At 41.0% G+C, this 15,262-nt stretch overlaps 3 protein-coding genes across 3 annotated transcripts; 2 read left to right on the top strand and 1 right to left on the bottom strand.

Moving 5' to 3' along the window:
• The first annotated feature begins 8 nt into the window (after positions 1-8).
• On the top strand, positions 9-2,648 carry mrpl20 (mitochondrial ribosomal protein L20). The gene is made up of 4 exons (XM_051416478.1): positions 9-247; positions 446-556; positions 1,170-1,247; positions 1,354-2,648. Exons 1-4 carry the CDS (start codon positions 161-163, stop codon positions 1,525-1,527), a joined length of 450 nt encoding a protein of 149 aa, XP_051272438.1. The 5' UTR covers positions 9-160; the 3' UTR covers positions 1,528-2,648.
• Positions 2,649-3,161: 513 nt separating this feature from the next.
• atad3 (ATPase family AAA domain containing 3) lies at positions 3,162-8,764 on the top strand. The gene is made up of 16 exons (XM_051416379.1): positions 3,162-3,469; positions 3,954-4,030; positions 4,423-4,524; positions 4,657-4,716; positions 4,800-4,869; positions 4,960-5,125; positions 5,337-5,406; positions 6,049-6,204; positions 6,289-6,345; positions 6,447-6,572; positions 6,664-6,788; positions 6,884-6,935; positions 7,063-7,133; positions 7,262-7,429; positions 7,788-7,896; positions 7,986-8,764. The coding sequence occupies exons 1-16, from the start codon at positions 3,277-3,279 to the stop codon at positions 8,448-8,450; spliced, it is 2,067 nt and encodes a 688-aa protein (XP_051272339.1). The 5' UTR covers positions 3,162-3,276; the 3' UTR covers positions 8,451-8,764.
• Positions 8,765-9,643: 879 nt separating this feature from the next.
• LOC127372571 (THAP domain-containing protein 2-like) lies at positions 9,644-12,938 on the bottom strand. Its single transcript, XM_051416466.1, has 5 exons — positions 12,811-12,938; positions 11,514-11,706; positions 11,262-11,429; positions 10,951-11,149; positions 9,644-10,709 (listed from the first exon to the last, which is right to left on the bottom strand). Exons 1-5 carry the CDS (start codon positions 12,888-12,890, stop codon positions 10,696-10,698), a joined length of 654 nt encoding a protein of 217 aa, XP_051272426.1. The 5' UTR covers positions 12,891-12,938; the 3' UTR covers positions 9,644-10,695.
• Positions 12,939-15,262: the final 2,324 nt, after the last annotated feature.

Below are 15,262 nucleotides of genomic sequence, written 5' to 3'. Positions count from 1 at the left end.
ACGACCTCCAGTGCGCATGTCGGTCGTGGTACAGCGTGTGGGATTGACCTCCCATAACATCCAGCCTCTGTACAGGTGGAGCCGGGCTGAGTTCACATAATCACTACCACCACTAATTTAGGGAGGAGTGTGGTTCAGTAAGTCCACTCGGAGAACAGACATGGTCTTCCTGACGTTGTCGTGCTGGATCAGAAGCCGTGGACCCGATCGATACTGGAAAGTTCAAGAGCTCCTCAAACATGCACGGGTAAGGGCTACGACTACCTCCTGGACGAGAACAGGCTAAATGTTGTGATGTTGATTTTTTTTCATTTATTTTTTTAATCCTGCTGGTTGCTGCTCGATCCGGTTAGAAAGACGCATCGTCATCCTGATCTAATATTACCAGCAGTAATGATGGTCATTTTGTTTTACGTCGTCTCCTTCCGGTCTGTTCCTGCACCAGCACTTCAGAGGCAGAAAGAACCGCTGCTACAGTCTGGCTGTGAGGGCGGTCAGGAGAGCTTTCGTCTACGCTACTAAAGCCAGGAGACTCAAGAAACGCAACATGAGAACGGTAAGAGACTAATGCACATTACCTCCACAACGACAAACACAGGGTTGGTTGGTGTGTGTGTGTGAATATATTTATATATATTTATATATATATATATATATATTTATATATATATATATATATATATAACTGTTGTGTAATCCAGACAACCTTCATCACAACAGAGACAAGCATGGACATTCAGTGTCTTTGTGAAATGATTTTAAAAGGGGATTGTATTTTATTGTGCCGATTTTATTTACTTTATTTCACCAGGATAATCCACCCAGTATCAGTACTGCGTTGTAACGAGTCCTAGTACAACAAAAACTCATCACAGAGTAGTAACAGTCTGCTGATCTAGTGCCCCAAGAGGAATCTGAAGGGTCACAAGATGTGTGACCTTCCTCCAATTTCTGTGTTTTTCTTGTAAAATACTGGATATTTTCATTCAATCATACCCACACTGTGACTCGTGATCACACATAGACATCGGTGCAGTTCAGGGAGCCAGAAAGGTTGGGAACCACTGCTCCAGTCTGTATTTCCACTACAGTATGTGAATTTATAATTGTAAACAAGTACTTGAGCAAGGTTATCAATATAATTTATTGTTGTGCTTTTACTTCGTCAGCTCTGGATCACACGCATCGCAGCAGCAACACGAGAGCACGGCATGAAGTACCCCGCCCTAATGCACAACCTCACCAAGGTTAGTTGTGTTGGATGTGACAGTACTGTATCACTCCTCTCTACGCGCTGTGTGCTGTTAGTTCACTCTCTGTATCAAACACATTTCCTCTCTTCCCTCCATACAGAGCAGCGTTCATCTCAACCGACGTGTTATCAGTGATCTGGCCGTCACAGAACCTCGGTCGTTCCTCTCACTCGCGAAGCTGGCGAGAGCTCGGCAACAGGAAGGCTTCCGGGTGGCGTTGGGTGACGGCAAAGAGCCGGCTGGTGTCCTCTCCCGTGTTGTTTTGCTCCAGTAAAGGACTTGATACAGTTACAGATTTCCAGTTGTTATGTGGTTTAAAGGACAGTGGTCTTGGATTGTGGATTGTGCTTCACAGTTGTCGCTTACTCTAATTATTTTTCAAATAAGATAAATTTAGTTAAATAATTTTGTTTATTTTTCTGATATTTGATCACTACACCAGGGTTGCCTCATGCTTAAGACCCACATAAATGACCCTGTTAGACAGTAGGGTCTCCATATGTAATGTGGGTTGCTTTGTGAAAAAGTATTGACTCATGGCGAGGAATTACCTGGACTGCCGGGCCTGTGTCTGTTACCGGCACCAAACAAATGGACCTGGGTATATAAAGGAGTCTCACATGGGTTAGCCCCACACTGGTCTTCAGTGTAAAAGAGAAATGTTCCTTGTTAGGAGGATTTTAAACAGAGCAATGTCTCTGAAGAGGAAAGGGATGTAACATCTTACTCGAGGACACTCCAGCAGGACAGATGATTTCTCTTGCAGGACCTTGATCCCCGACCTTGAAGGACAGTTTCTCGACTCACTGTTACCCTGAACCCATATAAATATGACGTTCAGAGACTTAACTAATTTATGAGTTTTTCTGCCAATGCTGGCAACAGGCAACTCTTCAATACTGTGGTAAATTCTGACCCTTTTCAGGTATTTTTGCACTCTTAAATCATCACAAAGACATAATCTTAATCCAAGATGGCAGCTGACATTAAACAGCATAGCAATTGTTAGTCCACAGACCTGCTTCAGCTCCATTCACTGTTTTCAACCCGTCGTCTTTGTCGTGTGCCAGAGATATCTGGCTGCTGTGTTACCTGCAAAGTACTCAACGACAGCCCTCCTGATTACCTCCAGTATCCTGATAGAGGATGTGATTATCAATGTCCTTTAACTTCCCTCTGTACATCATATGCAACCTTTTGATTTCTTATGATTTGATGCTGTTGGATTATGGGTTTTTTGGGGGGGTTTGGAAGAAGAAGAAGAAGAAGAAGAAGAAATGACCTCAAAATGTATCATGTAACAATTTTTGTCTGTGTGTGAATATATATTTGATCCTCTGTTGTGGGAAGGCTGTCCTCTGAATGTCAAGTTCATTAAACATTTTGATATATATATATTGCTGTCCTGTCTTATTTTAAGGATGCGATTTGGAGAATATTTAATTAGACTGGTAGTTTGTAGTTTTCATGTCGACTGCTATGTCCCTGTAAATGTTCTTCTTTTGTAGCCATGATAGTATGAAACACACAGTATCACAACATGAGGACAACATGGATGAAATCAGTGGTATTTGACCCGGGTTTGTAGTCTGAGCATTCCTCCAGCCCAGCCTTTCCTCTCTGATGAATGCTACTTGCTGGAAACTGACACACAGAGGACAGATCACAGCAACCTGTAAGTCAACCTTTGACTTACAAAACCAGAAACAGCCTGATGTAACCGAAAGAAAACCTCTTTCTCTTGTGAACTATTTTGGCCCTCTGCGGCTACCGTATCGATTTTGGGTGGGACTACACGAATGACCTCTACTGAAGACAGCTGCCGTGACAGCCAATGAGCACAAGAACTACTTTTTATCCGCCAATCCTCGTTACTCTTATTCAGGCCATCTGGTGCGCATGCGCAGAACGTTGCGGCGTGACACGCGTGTGGAGGAAGTGCAGTGACAAGTCTGTAGCAGCTGCTGCCTCTCTCGCTCCACGCTGAACCGGCGAAACTGTACTTTATCCATACTCGTCCAAAATGTCGTGGCTGTTCGGCCTGAACAAGGGGCAGCCTGAAGTGCCTCCCGGTCTCCCGGTTCAGCCTCCACCGCCGCCGCCGCCGGCCGGAGGCTCCAGCGGCGGCGGAGATAAACCCAAGGACAAATGGAGCAACTTCGATCCCACCGGGCTGGAGCGGGCTGCTCAGGCGGCCAAGGACCTCGACAAGTCCCGTAAGTGCGGAGCGGAGGTTTATTACAGAGTAGCAACATAAGTTAAGTTACACACCGAGAGTCCGGTTGCGGATCCAGCTCCTCTCTGCTCCATGGTGGTGGTCGCTTCAGTGATCCAGCAGCTTAATAAGGCCCACACTCACAGCCCGGATCTGTACATGGGATAATATAATAATACAATGTGATCTTTGTGGTATTGTTGCTTGCTTTAAGAGAACAACGCTGCTCTGATCCCTCTTTCATTCAGACTAGTAGACTGGGTTCAAAGGTCATCACCTTGAGATTTGGGTTGCAACACCCAAATCTCACTTGTGCCATACACATGCAGCGGTTCACCAGTGGTTTCTTTCTTGTTCTGTGCTCGTGATTTCATTTACCGCTTTGTTTTAAAGTAAGTGGAGGAATGTGGAGACCTGTCAGACCATCAGGTTACATTGCTCTCTGAAACCTTTCTCTCTCTCTCTCTCTCTCTCTCCTCATCCAGGACATGCCAAAGAAGCTCTGGACTTGGCTCGAATGCACGAGCAGACCACTCAGATGGAGCATCAGAGCAAAGTGAAGGTACAGTGGAAAACACACATAATGGACTCCCGCTTCTCTCTTGATCTGCTGCAGCAGTTATTAGTTATATGTTAACAATCATGTGACGCTCAATGATGCTGAGAGATGTGGTGGAGTTGCAGTGTGGATAACAGTTTATAATGCAAGAGCTGAACATTGTAGAAAAATTTATTCATTTCATTTGGTTGAGCAGGTGCAGAATTACATTTGTAGGTTGTCACATATAAATAAAATGTTTATCACAGTTGTCACATACCTCTATTGCAGCTCCTTGTGTTTCTATTTCAGTACCTTTTTGAGGACTCATACAGTTGCAGTGGATTTAAATGTCCACCAATGTGTTGCTTGGGTGTGATAGACTTTAAGCATCCTTCTCTGTGTCCCTGTAACAGGAGTACGAAGCAGCACTTGAGCAGCTGAAAGGTGACCAGATGCGAATCCAGGGTGAGGAGAGGAGGAAAACTCTGAATGAGGAGACCAAGCAGCATCAAGCGGTGAGAACAGAAAAGCTTTGTCCTTCTCTTTTAGTATTTTAAAGTTTAAAAAAAAAAAGGAGTACATGTGGCAGTGAACTAGATTAATTTGAATTGTATGGTTACAGTTGGTGGGTTTCTGTCCCATTACAGAGAGCTCAGTATCAAGATAAACTGGCCAGACAGCGATATGAGGACCAACTACGGCAACAGGTGAGGTTATCTCCTACATCTTTAATTTATAGGGCTTTAAAATGAGCTGTTTTACCCCAAAAAATCTTTTCTTTTCTCCACAGCAAGCCCTGAATGAGGAGAACCTTCGCAAACAGGAGGAGTCTGTCCAGAAACAGGAGTCCATGAGGAAAGGTATACCCTCACCGGTGTGACACTAATGACAGGATTGTGTAGAAGCTTGTTGAGCGGCGCTTTTATATACTTGTGTTACGGTTTTTATAGCGACGATAGAGCACGAGATGGAGCTGAGGCACAAGAACGAGCTTCTGCGTATCGAGGCCGAGTCTAAAGCGCGAGCCCGCGTGGAGAGGGAGAACGCTGATATAATCCGCGAGCAGATCCGTCTGAAGGCTGCAGAACACAGACAAACTGTCCTGGAGTCCATAAAGTAAGATTTAACACTGTAGTTGTCATGATGGTGAGGATTTAAATGAATTATATAAATGGTTCTTGGTGTCCTGAATCATGCAAGTTGAACATATACTAATGTGTATAATGGGAATGGGCAGTTTTATTTGTTCAGTAAATGGTTAATCAGCAGTTGCATCCTGTTAACACCCTAAAGGCATGCTTGACCGTTAACTGATATTTGCTTTTAGGACTGCAGGTACTGTGTTTGGAGAAGGATTCAGGGCCTTTGTGTCAGACTGGGACAAAGTCACAGCCACGGTGAGACATGTGTTTCCATCCACAATCAGTTCAGTGAATGATTTATACTAAAAATACACAATAAGAGCTGAATTTCTCTGATTGGAAGACGGGCTGGGTAAAATATCCTCTACAAAATAAAGGTTAGTTAGGTATAAAAGTACCAACATATCACATGTGCTATACAGATTAAGCCTGTCTATTCATAAAGATCCTTCTATTAATAATGACTGGCACTCATCTTTCCCCACAAATGCTGTTAAATAGAAGTAACAACATAACAATTCTTCTATTACACTTTTTTCTAGTATTACACCGTTGACAACATCCAATAGACAAGAGTAACCAAACATTTCTGTTTAAACGTTTGGACTGAGAAGACACCAAAAATACAGTTACAGTGGCTAAACATTTTATTATACAGATTATTATACAGCTCAGTCTTAAAATATTCTGCCTTCTCTTCCAAGCTTGGCACAAAAAGTTCAGTATAAGAAAGGCTCCCTTTTTGGGGCTCAGTTCAGGTTTTTCATCATCATCCTTGTGTCCTCGTAGACAGGACAGTAAACTTCATTCTAAGTTTCACGTAGCTCACACGACAAAGTCTGTCCTCTGGAGTGGCGTTGAACCTACGTTAATGTTGTGTAACTGTTCCATCACCAGGTGGCAGGTCTGACCCTTTTAGCTGTGGGAGTTTATTCGGCTCGAAATGCAACAGCAGTGGCGGGACGATACATCGAGGCCAGGCTCGGGAAGCCGTCACTGGTGCGGGAAACATCTCGATTCACTGTGGGAGAGGCCATCAAGCATCCAGTCAAGGTAGCTAATTGGCAATTGATCCTTCGCTCATTTAATTAACTGAAGATTATAATGTGCTAATTATACTTTATCTTGACTATTCAGACGGCCAAACGTCTGAAGAGCAAACCTCAGGATGCCCTGGAGGGGGTTGTTCTCAGTGTAAGTGGACATCGAAGTGTCAAATTACAATGTTATAATCATTACATCCTTTTGTAAAGTTTTGCAACCACTTGATATAAATGCATTTTTCTATCTCTTAGCCTTCCCTGGAAGAGCGTGTGCGTGACATCGCCATAGCAACAAGAAACACGAGGCAGAACAACGGCCTGTACAGGAACATCCTCATGTATGGCCCACCAGGCACAGGCAAAACTCTGTTTGCTAAGGTAAACCCGAGGACTGAATGATGTGAACATTTGCATGTGTGGAAAGTGACACTGTGTCTGACTGCGAGGCTTTTCTTTTTGTACCGAGCAGAAGCTGGCAGTGCATTCTGGGATGGACTATGCGATTATGACTGGTGGTGATGTGGCACCAATGGGTCGCGATGGTGTGACAGCCATGCACAAAGTGTTTGACTGGGCTGGCACAAGTCGACGCGGGTAAGGCTACTTCATATATTACTGTCATTATATACTGTCCACTCTAGATTTAATATCAACAGATGGAGGCTTCATGAGTTTTTATCACGTTACAGACTTCTGCTTTTTGTTGATGAAGCTGATGCATTCCTTCGCAAGAGATCCACTGTAAGTCTGCATATATTTTATTCCGCAGAAACCCGACATGTTTTTGTTACAAAATATATTTTCTTACCCTTTTAATTCTCTTGATCTTTAACGAATATCAAATCTTTATTATTATTTTTTTTTATAGGAGAAGATCAGTGAAGATCTCAGAGCCACTTTGAATGCATTCTTGTATCGCACAGGAGAACAGAGCAACAAGTAAACTATATTTATATTTGGGGCTCTAACCTTAAATGTGTTGTTCTCTTCACTTCATTTTGCCTTGCCGATAACTACTTCCCAGCACGTTTCTAACCTGCTTGATTTCTTCCCCCCCCCCACCGCAGGTTCATGCTGGTGTTGGCCAGTAACCAACCAGAGCAATTTGACTGGGCCATAAACGACCGTATAGATGAAATAGTGAATTTTGCTCTGCCGGGTCCTGAGGAGAGGGAGAGGCTAGTGCGGTTGTACTTTGACAAATATGTGCTGGAGCCCGCCACAGGAGGGAGGCAGTGAGTACAATCCCCACGCAACAACACAGCTGTTAAAATAGCCACTGCACACCAGGGAGGCATCTAAAACAAGTTAATTAGGCTCAGTCCACCATGTCTGCTTGCTCACTGATCACATAGAGGTATTAATTCTGACTGATTTTGAGTCGTATATTATTCGATAAAGTGATCCTTGGCTGAGGCCCGGAGTAGACGAAGTACAGCAATTACAGAGAGATCATTTGTGTGAATGGGGCTGAAAGATGACAATGAACTGGGCTCCAAAAACACAACAAAGTCAGAAAGAAATTACATTCCTGACCAACAAAACAGTGGAGAAATAACTTGTTTTGCCCCCCTCTAATCTGTGGTTGTGCAGGAGGATGAAGCTGGCACAGTTTGACTACGGTAAAAAGTGCTCTGAGATAGCGAAGCGGACAGAGGGCATGTCAGGAAGAGAGATCTCTAAGCTGGGTGTGGCCTGGCAGGTAAGTTTCCCGTAACCACTGACGATCTTAACGCTACGAGATTTACATTTTTGTGGAGTAAATTAATGTTGTCTCGTGTTGTCTCGCAGGCGGCCGCATATTCCTCTGAAGATGGTGTCCTGACGGAGGCTATGATTGACGCTCGTGTTGATGACGCCATCAAGCAGCACATTCAGAAGATGGACTGGCTGCATGGAGAGGAGGAGGCTCAGACCAAGACCCTCACACCTCCCCCAGTTGGGGCAGGCGGTCTAGGCAAAATGGGCTTTAATCTGCCCCTCAGTGAGGCACCTAAGGCCGAGGAGGTGATTGCACCAGTCCTTGAGACAAATACAAAACTAGAAGGTACACTACCTCCTTCAGACATCGACCAATCAGGAGAAGGCATAAGTGCCACACCAACTGGACAGCACTGTGAAGATGCTGTTAAAGCAGAAGCTGCAACAACAGCAGAGAGTTTAGTCAAACCTACTGCCTCCACTGACATTGAGGGCAAGGTGGAAAAGGAAGACAAAACTGGATCTTCTCCTCCGAAGGATGGAACTCCAGTTTGAGCAATAGATTTCAGTGGGACAGCCTGGATTATGAGGAGTAGTGTTCTGCCCTTTCAACTAATCTGTCAGTTTATGTCCAAGAGTCTGTTGGGCTCTCTATGACAGAAGATGAGTTCAGCAGGTTGGAGGAGATAGTCGATTAACAAAACACAAATGACCGAGAGGCTTTCATTCTAATATTATATAATGTATAGCTCGTAAAAGTGTACTTTGAATGCAAACCAGACTGTCTGTAATAACGATATATAAATGTTGTGCACTGTGGAGTGTCTGTTGAAATGATTAAATGGATCTGTTTTTTATAAACAGTAAAAGCTCTGCTTCTTCTTAACAACCTGTTGGGGTATTGTTGCTATATGATATTACATTACCTGTAGCTTGGATTACAGTTTAAAACAAGGATACGTTCACACTGAAAGCCTTAGCTCTCAATACAGATTTTTTTTTGTTGGGCGGTTCACATAATCTTTTTAATATATCAGATTCCAGTGTGAACAGGTCACATGGTGCATGATGAATCTCAATCAAGGGTGAGGTAAAAGTCACATGAATTCTGATATGACAATGAGACCTATATCTGATTCAGACTTGAAAAGATCAGACTCATGTGATATCTGCTGTTCACACTGTAAGGAAAAAAACAGATCTGAGTCACATGAGCAGATTTGGGTCACTTTGACATGCAGCCTAAAAGGTAGTTGAGTTAAAGTGTCTTTCAGGAAGCTACATTTTGTCAGTCAGTGGCAAAACATAATGTCCAACTCAAAATCCTTATCAAATGCTGATGTGCTGTTTGGAGACACCAGACCTTGCAATGACATTGTCAAGCATTATAAATGTATACAGTATATGGTTTTAGCAACACAGTACATAACGGCAGAGGAGCGAGCAGAGAGGGGCGGTTATGATTGGATGAGGCGGCAACGGCGTCCTATAGGATTACAATATTTCACAGTAATGGATGCAAGCTTCAGGAAGCTGCAAAGTCAAGGGCAAGAAGCTGTCCTTGGTTTGTAATAGGCCACATGATAAAAACTCCCTGTCAGACATTATAGAACGCCCTCATGTACTCTGATGTACGGGATTGCATAATAACCAAACAATATGGTAATCCTGAATCAGAAAGGGAAGGGCTTTTTATGATGAAAGGGAACTATTCAACTCAACTTCATTACCAAAACATTCACTGAAAATTAATTAATTAAAAGACACCGTACTCCTTTAATGACAGACCAGAATGTGATATGAACCTATGACCATTTTTGACATCCAGTTCCCAGGTGAACTTGTCAGAAGTATCCAGTGTGCTCACAACCCTGCAAAAAGATCACCTCACTTGAAAATTATCCGTAGTTTACTGCTTCACGAGGAACCCAACCAATTTCTAACATCAAGGTCTGTTTACAGGTCTTGGGGAGTACTACTGCATGTTTCAAAAAGTGGAATAAAGTCTTCTGTAGCTCCAGAGGGAGCTGCACTGATAAACTGCCTCAAGTATACACACGTAGATACTGCATTAGCCTCTGCTGCTCATTGCACTGATATATTTGACACATTCAAATCCACAATTAAAATAATCTCCCTTGCTGAATTTTCAACCAATTTTCCAGCAATTTGGTTTGTTACAAATGACAGACATGTATTTATGATACTGAATATTCTATTCATCATTTCAAAATCAAGACTTAATTTTTTTTTAAAAAGACAAACATTTTAGTTAAAAGATCAAGTAAATTTCTGGAAGGCTTCACAATTAAATTTATATCACATTCATAGTGAAAGATTCATATTTTTTTCATTTACATTTAAATTCACACATTATGTACAAAAACTATACATACAGTATATCAGCAAGAAGATAAAAAAGTATTAAAAAAACAGTATTTTGTAGGAGGACCATCTCATGTAGTGCCTCTAAGGCCTGCTGAAGCAAATATTCTGAATGTCTGGTTTCAATGTCAGAATAAAAAAGGAAGCAAAGGGCATCTTCCAGTGGCCTTGCAGTCCAACAACCACAAACACAAAAGATTCACCTGCCACATCGCTCTCATCAACGCCATCTCCCGAGATCCACAAAGCCGGTTATTGTTTATGTGCGAGGGTCATCCTGAACCTCACTTCTGATGGGAGTGGTACCATCACTGGGTTTTTCTTTCAAGTACTTTTAGGCTTTAGGTCCATGCAAATGAAGTGTTGAAGCAAATTGCTTCTGAGCTGGAGTGACGGCATGGTGCTGCTTGAAGAGTTAAACTGGATGATCTGGAAAGTTTGGAACAACCAGCGAAACATTAATGAAGATACCAGGACAAGATATGACATATTATTTATTTATATATTTGGTTTGAAATTAATGTTACAGCAAATTGAATGCTGGACACTTTAATTAGAAAGTATTAAATGAATTGATGTAGATGGCTGCTCAATAAGGATGATTTCTAAGAGAACTTATACATTTTACATATGCTTTGTGTTATGAAAGGACCTGTGCAATTCAACCAACCCGAGTCCAGCTCCTGCTGCAGTTCCGCTGTCAGCATATTTTTATGCTTTAAGTCCTTTAGTAGATATTTCACTATCCTCTTGTGCCTCCTTTCCCGATCCTTGGCGTTTCTTAAGTCCCGTTGCAATTCCTCCACCCTCTTCTGAGCCTCGGTTAACTTTCTTTTTATGTTAACTGGGTCAAGGGCATACTGATGATCCTGAAAAGTGTTCATTTCAACTTAAAATGATTTTCCTCACTTTATAAATTACACTATAAAATAAGCCCAGCATTCTTCAAAAGGTGCTTAAAACAACAATAGTTTCACTCACTGAGGTCGACTCCTCAGATTGACTCTCTGACAGCTGAACGGGACCATCTGGACTTTGCGGAGCAGCTTTTTGTGAGGTCCTGCTTGACCCGGGTGTAATCGGCACCTGGAGATGAATTTCTGCAGCAGCCTTTTGCGAGGTCCTGCTTGACCTGGGTTTTCTGGGCACCTGGAGATAATAAAACGTCAGTAAGTACAATTTTAGTTTAGTTGTATTGATACGTTTAGCAGGCAATTTGCCAATGACACTAACCTTTCGAAGACGGTCAGAAAATATAAAAACTGATGGGATCACTCCTTCCTTTAAACGAGTTGTCTGCCCTGTCATGTCAAAGTCTTCGGTCTTGAAATGACAGCTGCAGATGACTGAGCGGTCATTTGGCTCAAAGTCTCTTCTCCTTAATGCTGCTTTCCATGCCTTTCTTTTAACTTTATCTTTTGGGAACCTGGACACAAAACAACAACACATCCATCTGAGAAACACTATAAACACTGATTTAGGACGACTTTACACAATAACACATTAAGCATCATAGCTTGCTGATAAATATCAATATCAGCAGCTTATTGGTATTTTGACTTACTTTAATAAAACTGTTCATCTTACTAACAGGGCAGTCACTTTATAGATACATTTATTTTATGATACAAGCTACTGTTTCAGTTTTCATACCAAAATATACATGTATATTATTTTTTCTTACTGTATTGAAAACTGTCTGCCATGTTATAATTTGATTATGAAAACTTCTAACAACAAACACTAAAGTTAAAAATGTTAGGCTTCAAAATAGTGCTTTTAAATACAGTCTTAGTGAAATATTCACATTGCTATAAACATTTTAAATCACACACTATACACAGAATATAGCTGTATCCAGTGTATCAGCAGGGTTGTGCCGTTACTTGGGGCTGCATGTTTGAACGAGAGGTGAACAACACAAAATTAACTCAGTGTAACAAGGCTGATGCTTAATGATATATCACATTAATAACAATTATTTTCTTTAGCCGACATAAATTAGCTGAACTTAGTATCAGGACAGTAACTTATATCACCTTAAAATAAGTATACTTTATTGTCAGATATCACAAACACGTTTGTATGGAAGAAAAAAGACCCATGTGTCAATCTGTTCGCTCGGTTTACAAATCCAGGGGCATGGATTATAAACTCCGGATTATTATTATTATTAATCCGTATATATATGGATTTGTAAACCGAGAGAACAGATGTATACAAGGCTTCCCTTCCTCAGTCGTACGTTTATATAAGTGAAATATGGTAGAATAACTTCACACCTGTGAAAGGTTATTCCCTGTTGCTTGGTTCTGGGAACATCCAACAGCAGCACAAAAGTGAGGCATTTTCTACCGACACTAAATTAATACTCATATTACACTGACCGCGACCCCGCCGCAACATGGCGGCGACAGAGACGCGTCTCAACACAAACCGGGTGTGATTTCACTTTATGCTGTCTTAAAATAATGTCTACGGATCGTGAGACGTGACACAACACAGCCGCACCTGTACGCGGACTCCTCACCTGTGAAATGTGATCCCCTGCTCTTTTGTCCTGGCACTCCTCTGATGGGAACATCCAACTGCAGCGCAACAGTCCGGCATTTCTGACCACTGACAACAACTGCGCTGCAATATGGCGGCGGCACTGACGCGTCTCACTAACCGGACATGATAGCTACACATCCGGAACTGTTTGATGCTTTATTTACCTTTCTGTCTCCTTTATTCACAGGGTAGTAACAGGACAACACATACAACAATATAATGTACATGGAGTATTGGGGGGGGGGGATAATAGATAACAGTCACAGAAACAAAACATGCTTTAAAAAAAACATGAAAACAGATAAATAATACTCTAAATACTCTAAAATAAAGAGAGAACAAATACAAATAAATAAAAAATAGACACAATTTACAAAAGTGAATAAGCAAAGTTACAACGATATTTCTCTAAAGCTTAAATCTCTTTAATAGCTCTAAAAAAAGTTAAACATAAACATGATTTTGTTGGGAAGATGAAATCTGCCTTTGTGAATATGATGTTCGCCCAAAAGACACAGAAAGTCTCAATTTATCTTTACCCATGGTATATATCTATTATTGTTTATTGCATCAAAGTTTTACAATAATTTAAAAAAACAAAACACATCCGAATCTAATGCAAGAAAGTTGATTTAAGATATGTATTTTACATATTTTAGCTCTTTCATTGTAACCATTTATTGTTTTAATCTCATGTACTCATGATTTCTGTTCTATTCTGCTGATGTTCAAAAAAGAAAAAAATGACTAATTTTTCAGATAGGGTGACCATATAATCGCAACATCCCTGGTTTGAGTCCAGCCAGAGTCCTTTGTTGTGTAAATGGCCATAAAATAATGCGACTAAATAGTCGTATTTGGACTCTTAGAGTTCTAACAGAACACAAAACACACACAGTAACTATTGAATTGTATCCATACTTTTATCTCTGAGAGTCAAATGCTTCCGTTAACATTATGGTACACATTGTGTCTCATGTCCATCATAATCCCCCTGGAGTCCTCCGTGTGTTCTGGATGTAACTGAACCGCTGAATTTGGGTATCCGTGACCAGAAACCCATATCTGGAAAGAAAGACAGGAAAACTGGGCTGGTGAAAGGGTCTTAAATGTGTGTTGTGTTTGTAAGTGTCTGTAAGGAAGAGGAGTACGTTCATTTTGTGGCATTAAATAAGAGGAAGTGAAAAATCTGAGTAGTAAGAGGAAGGAAAAGATGGAAAAACTTTCCTTGAAACTCTATTATGTAATCGATGACCTAATACCGGATTGGGTGTGAAGCACTTACAGCCTGTGTTTGTCTTCTTTATGATTATTACACCCACATTTTTCAACATAGAATTCTTATTCACATGTTTCATACTTTCAAATTTTCCACATCTTCAAGACATTTTAGGTATTATTTAAACTTCAAATCCCATTAAAACCTTTCAAGATACTGAACTTTCTTTGAAGTGGTTACTGTGGAAGTCAAACCTTTCAAACTCACTTCAACCATATTCAACTTCTCCCCACTCATTCATATATATTCACACAGAAACTGTATTCACACTTTCAAACAGGCATAACACTTAATTTCATATCTTTCATACTTTTTACACAGTCATAGTTCAAAATGTATGTAATTTTCAGCCCTTCTGTGATTTGATATTATTGTTTTTAGGGCAGAATGTTCAGAACTAGTGTGAGACAATAAAAAAATCTCTTCAACTTATTCTCTCCCTCCACATACATAAGTTTTACATCAAAACATCTGATATTTTTTGCCAGTTGCAGACATGTAACTACAGACGCAAACACAAAGACTTACACTATTTGCTCCATTATCTTCTAAGGGACAGGAGCACCATATTTTTAACATATACTATATTTTGCATTCTTCACCCCTTTCACACTTTTCCAAGTATTCAAACTCCTTTCTACACTTTGTCAACTCATATCTTAAGTTTTGTGGGTTACGGTTACGTAAAACTATGTTGGTAACGTTTTCTTCTTTATGTGCTCCTTTAAATAATGAAAAAAATTATAATAAAACTTCACAAGAATGCTGAAGCTTAAATATATAAATGTACCATATATGGTATAATTACTGCATGGGGCCTTTCTTAAACGCTCAGCTTTCCCCACATTCAAATTTGATTTCAGCTGGCTTCTTACTCACCATTCATTTGGTCCGCCCTCCAGATTTTAAATCCTGGAAACCAAACTCTATTCAGCCACAGCAAGACATAGCTGATGCAGATACCCAAGAACAGTCCAACTATCACGTCCATCTTCTGCTGGGTCAAGATGTCACTTAAAAAATTGTTTTCTCTGGAAACCACCATGGACTGGACCTCGTTATACGGAACGACATGATAGACTTGATGCCTGCAGCACACAGAGCAGTAGCCGGTAGTGAGAGCAATTAAAGAGACAATCTTATCATACTG

The sequence above is a fragment of the Dicentrarchus labrax genome, unplaced genomic scaffold, assembly GCF_905237075.1.
Source record: "Dicentrarchus labrax unplaced genomic scaffold, dlabrax2021, whole genome shotgun sequence".
Taxonomy (NCBI): Eukaryota; Metazoa; Chordata; class Actinopteri; family Moronidae; genus Dicentrarchus; species Dicentrarchus labrax.
This window is presented reverse-complemented; position numbering and strand designations above follow the sequence as displayed.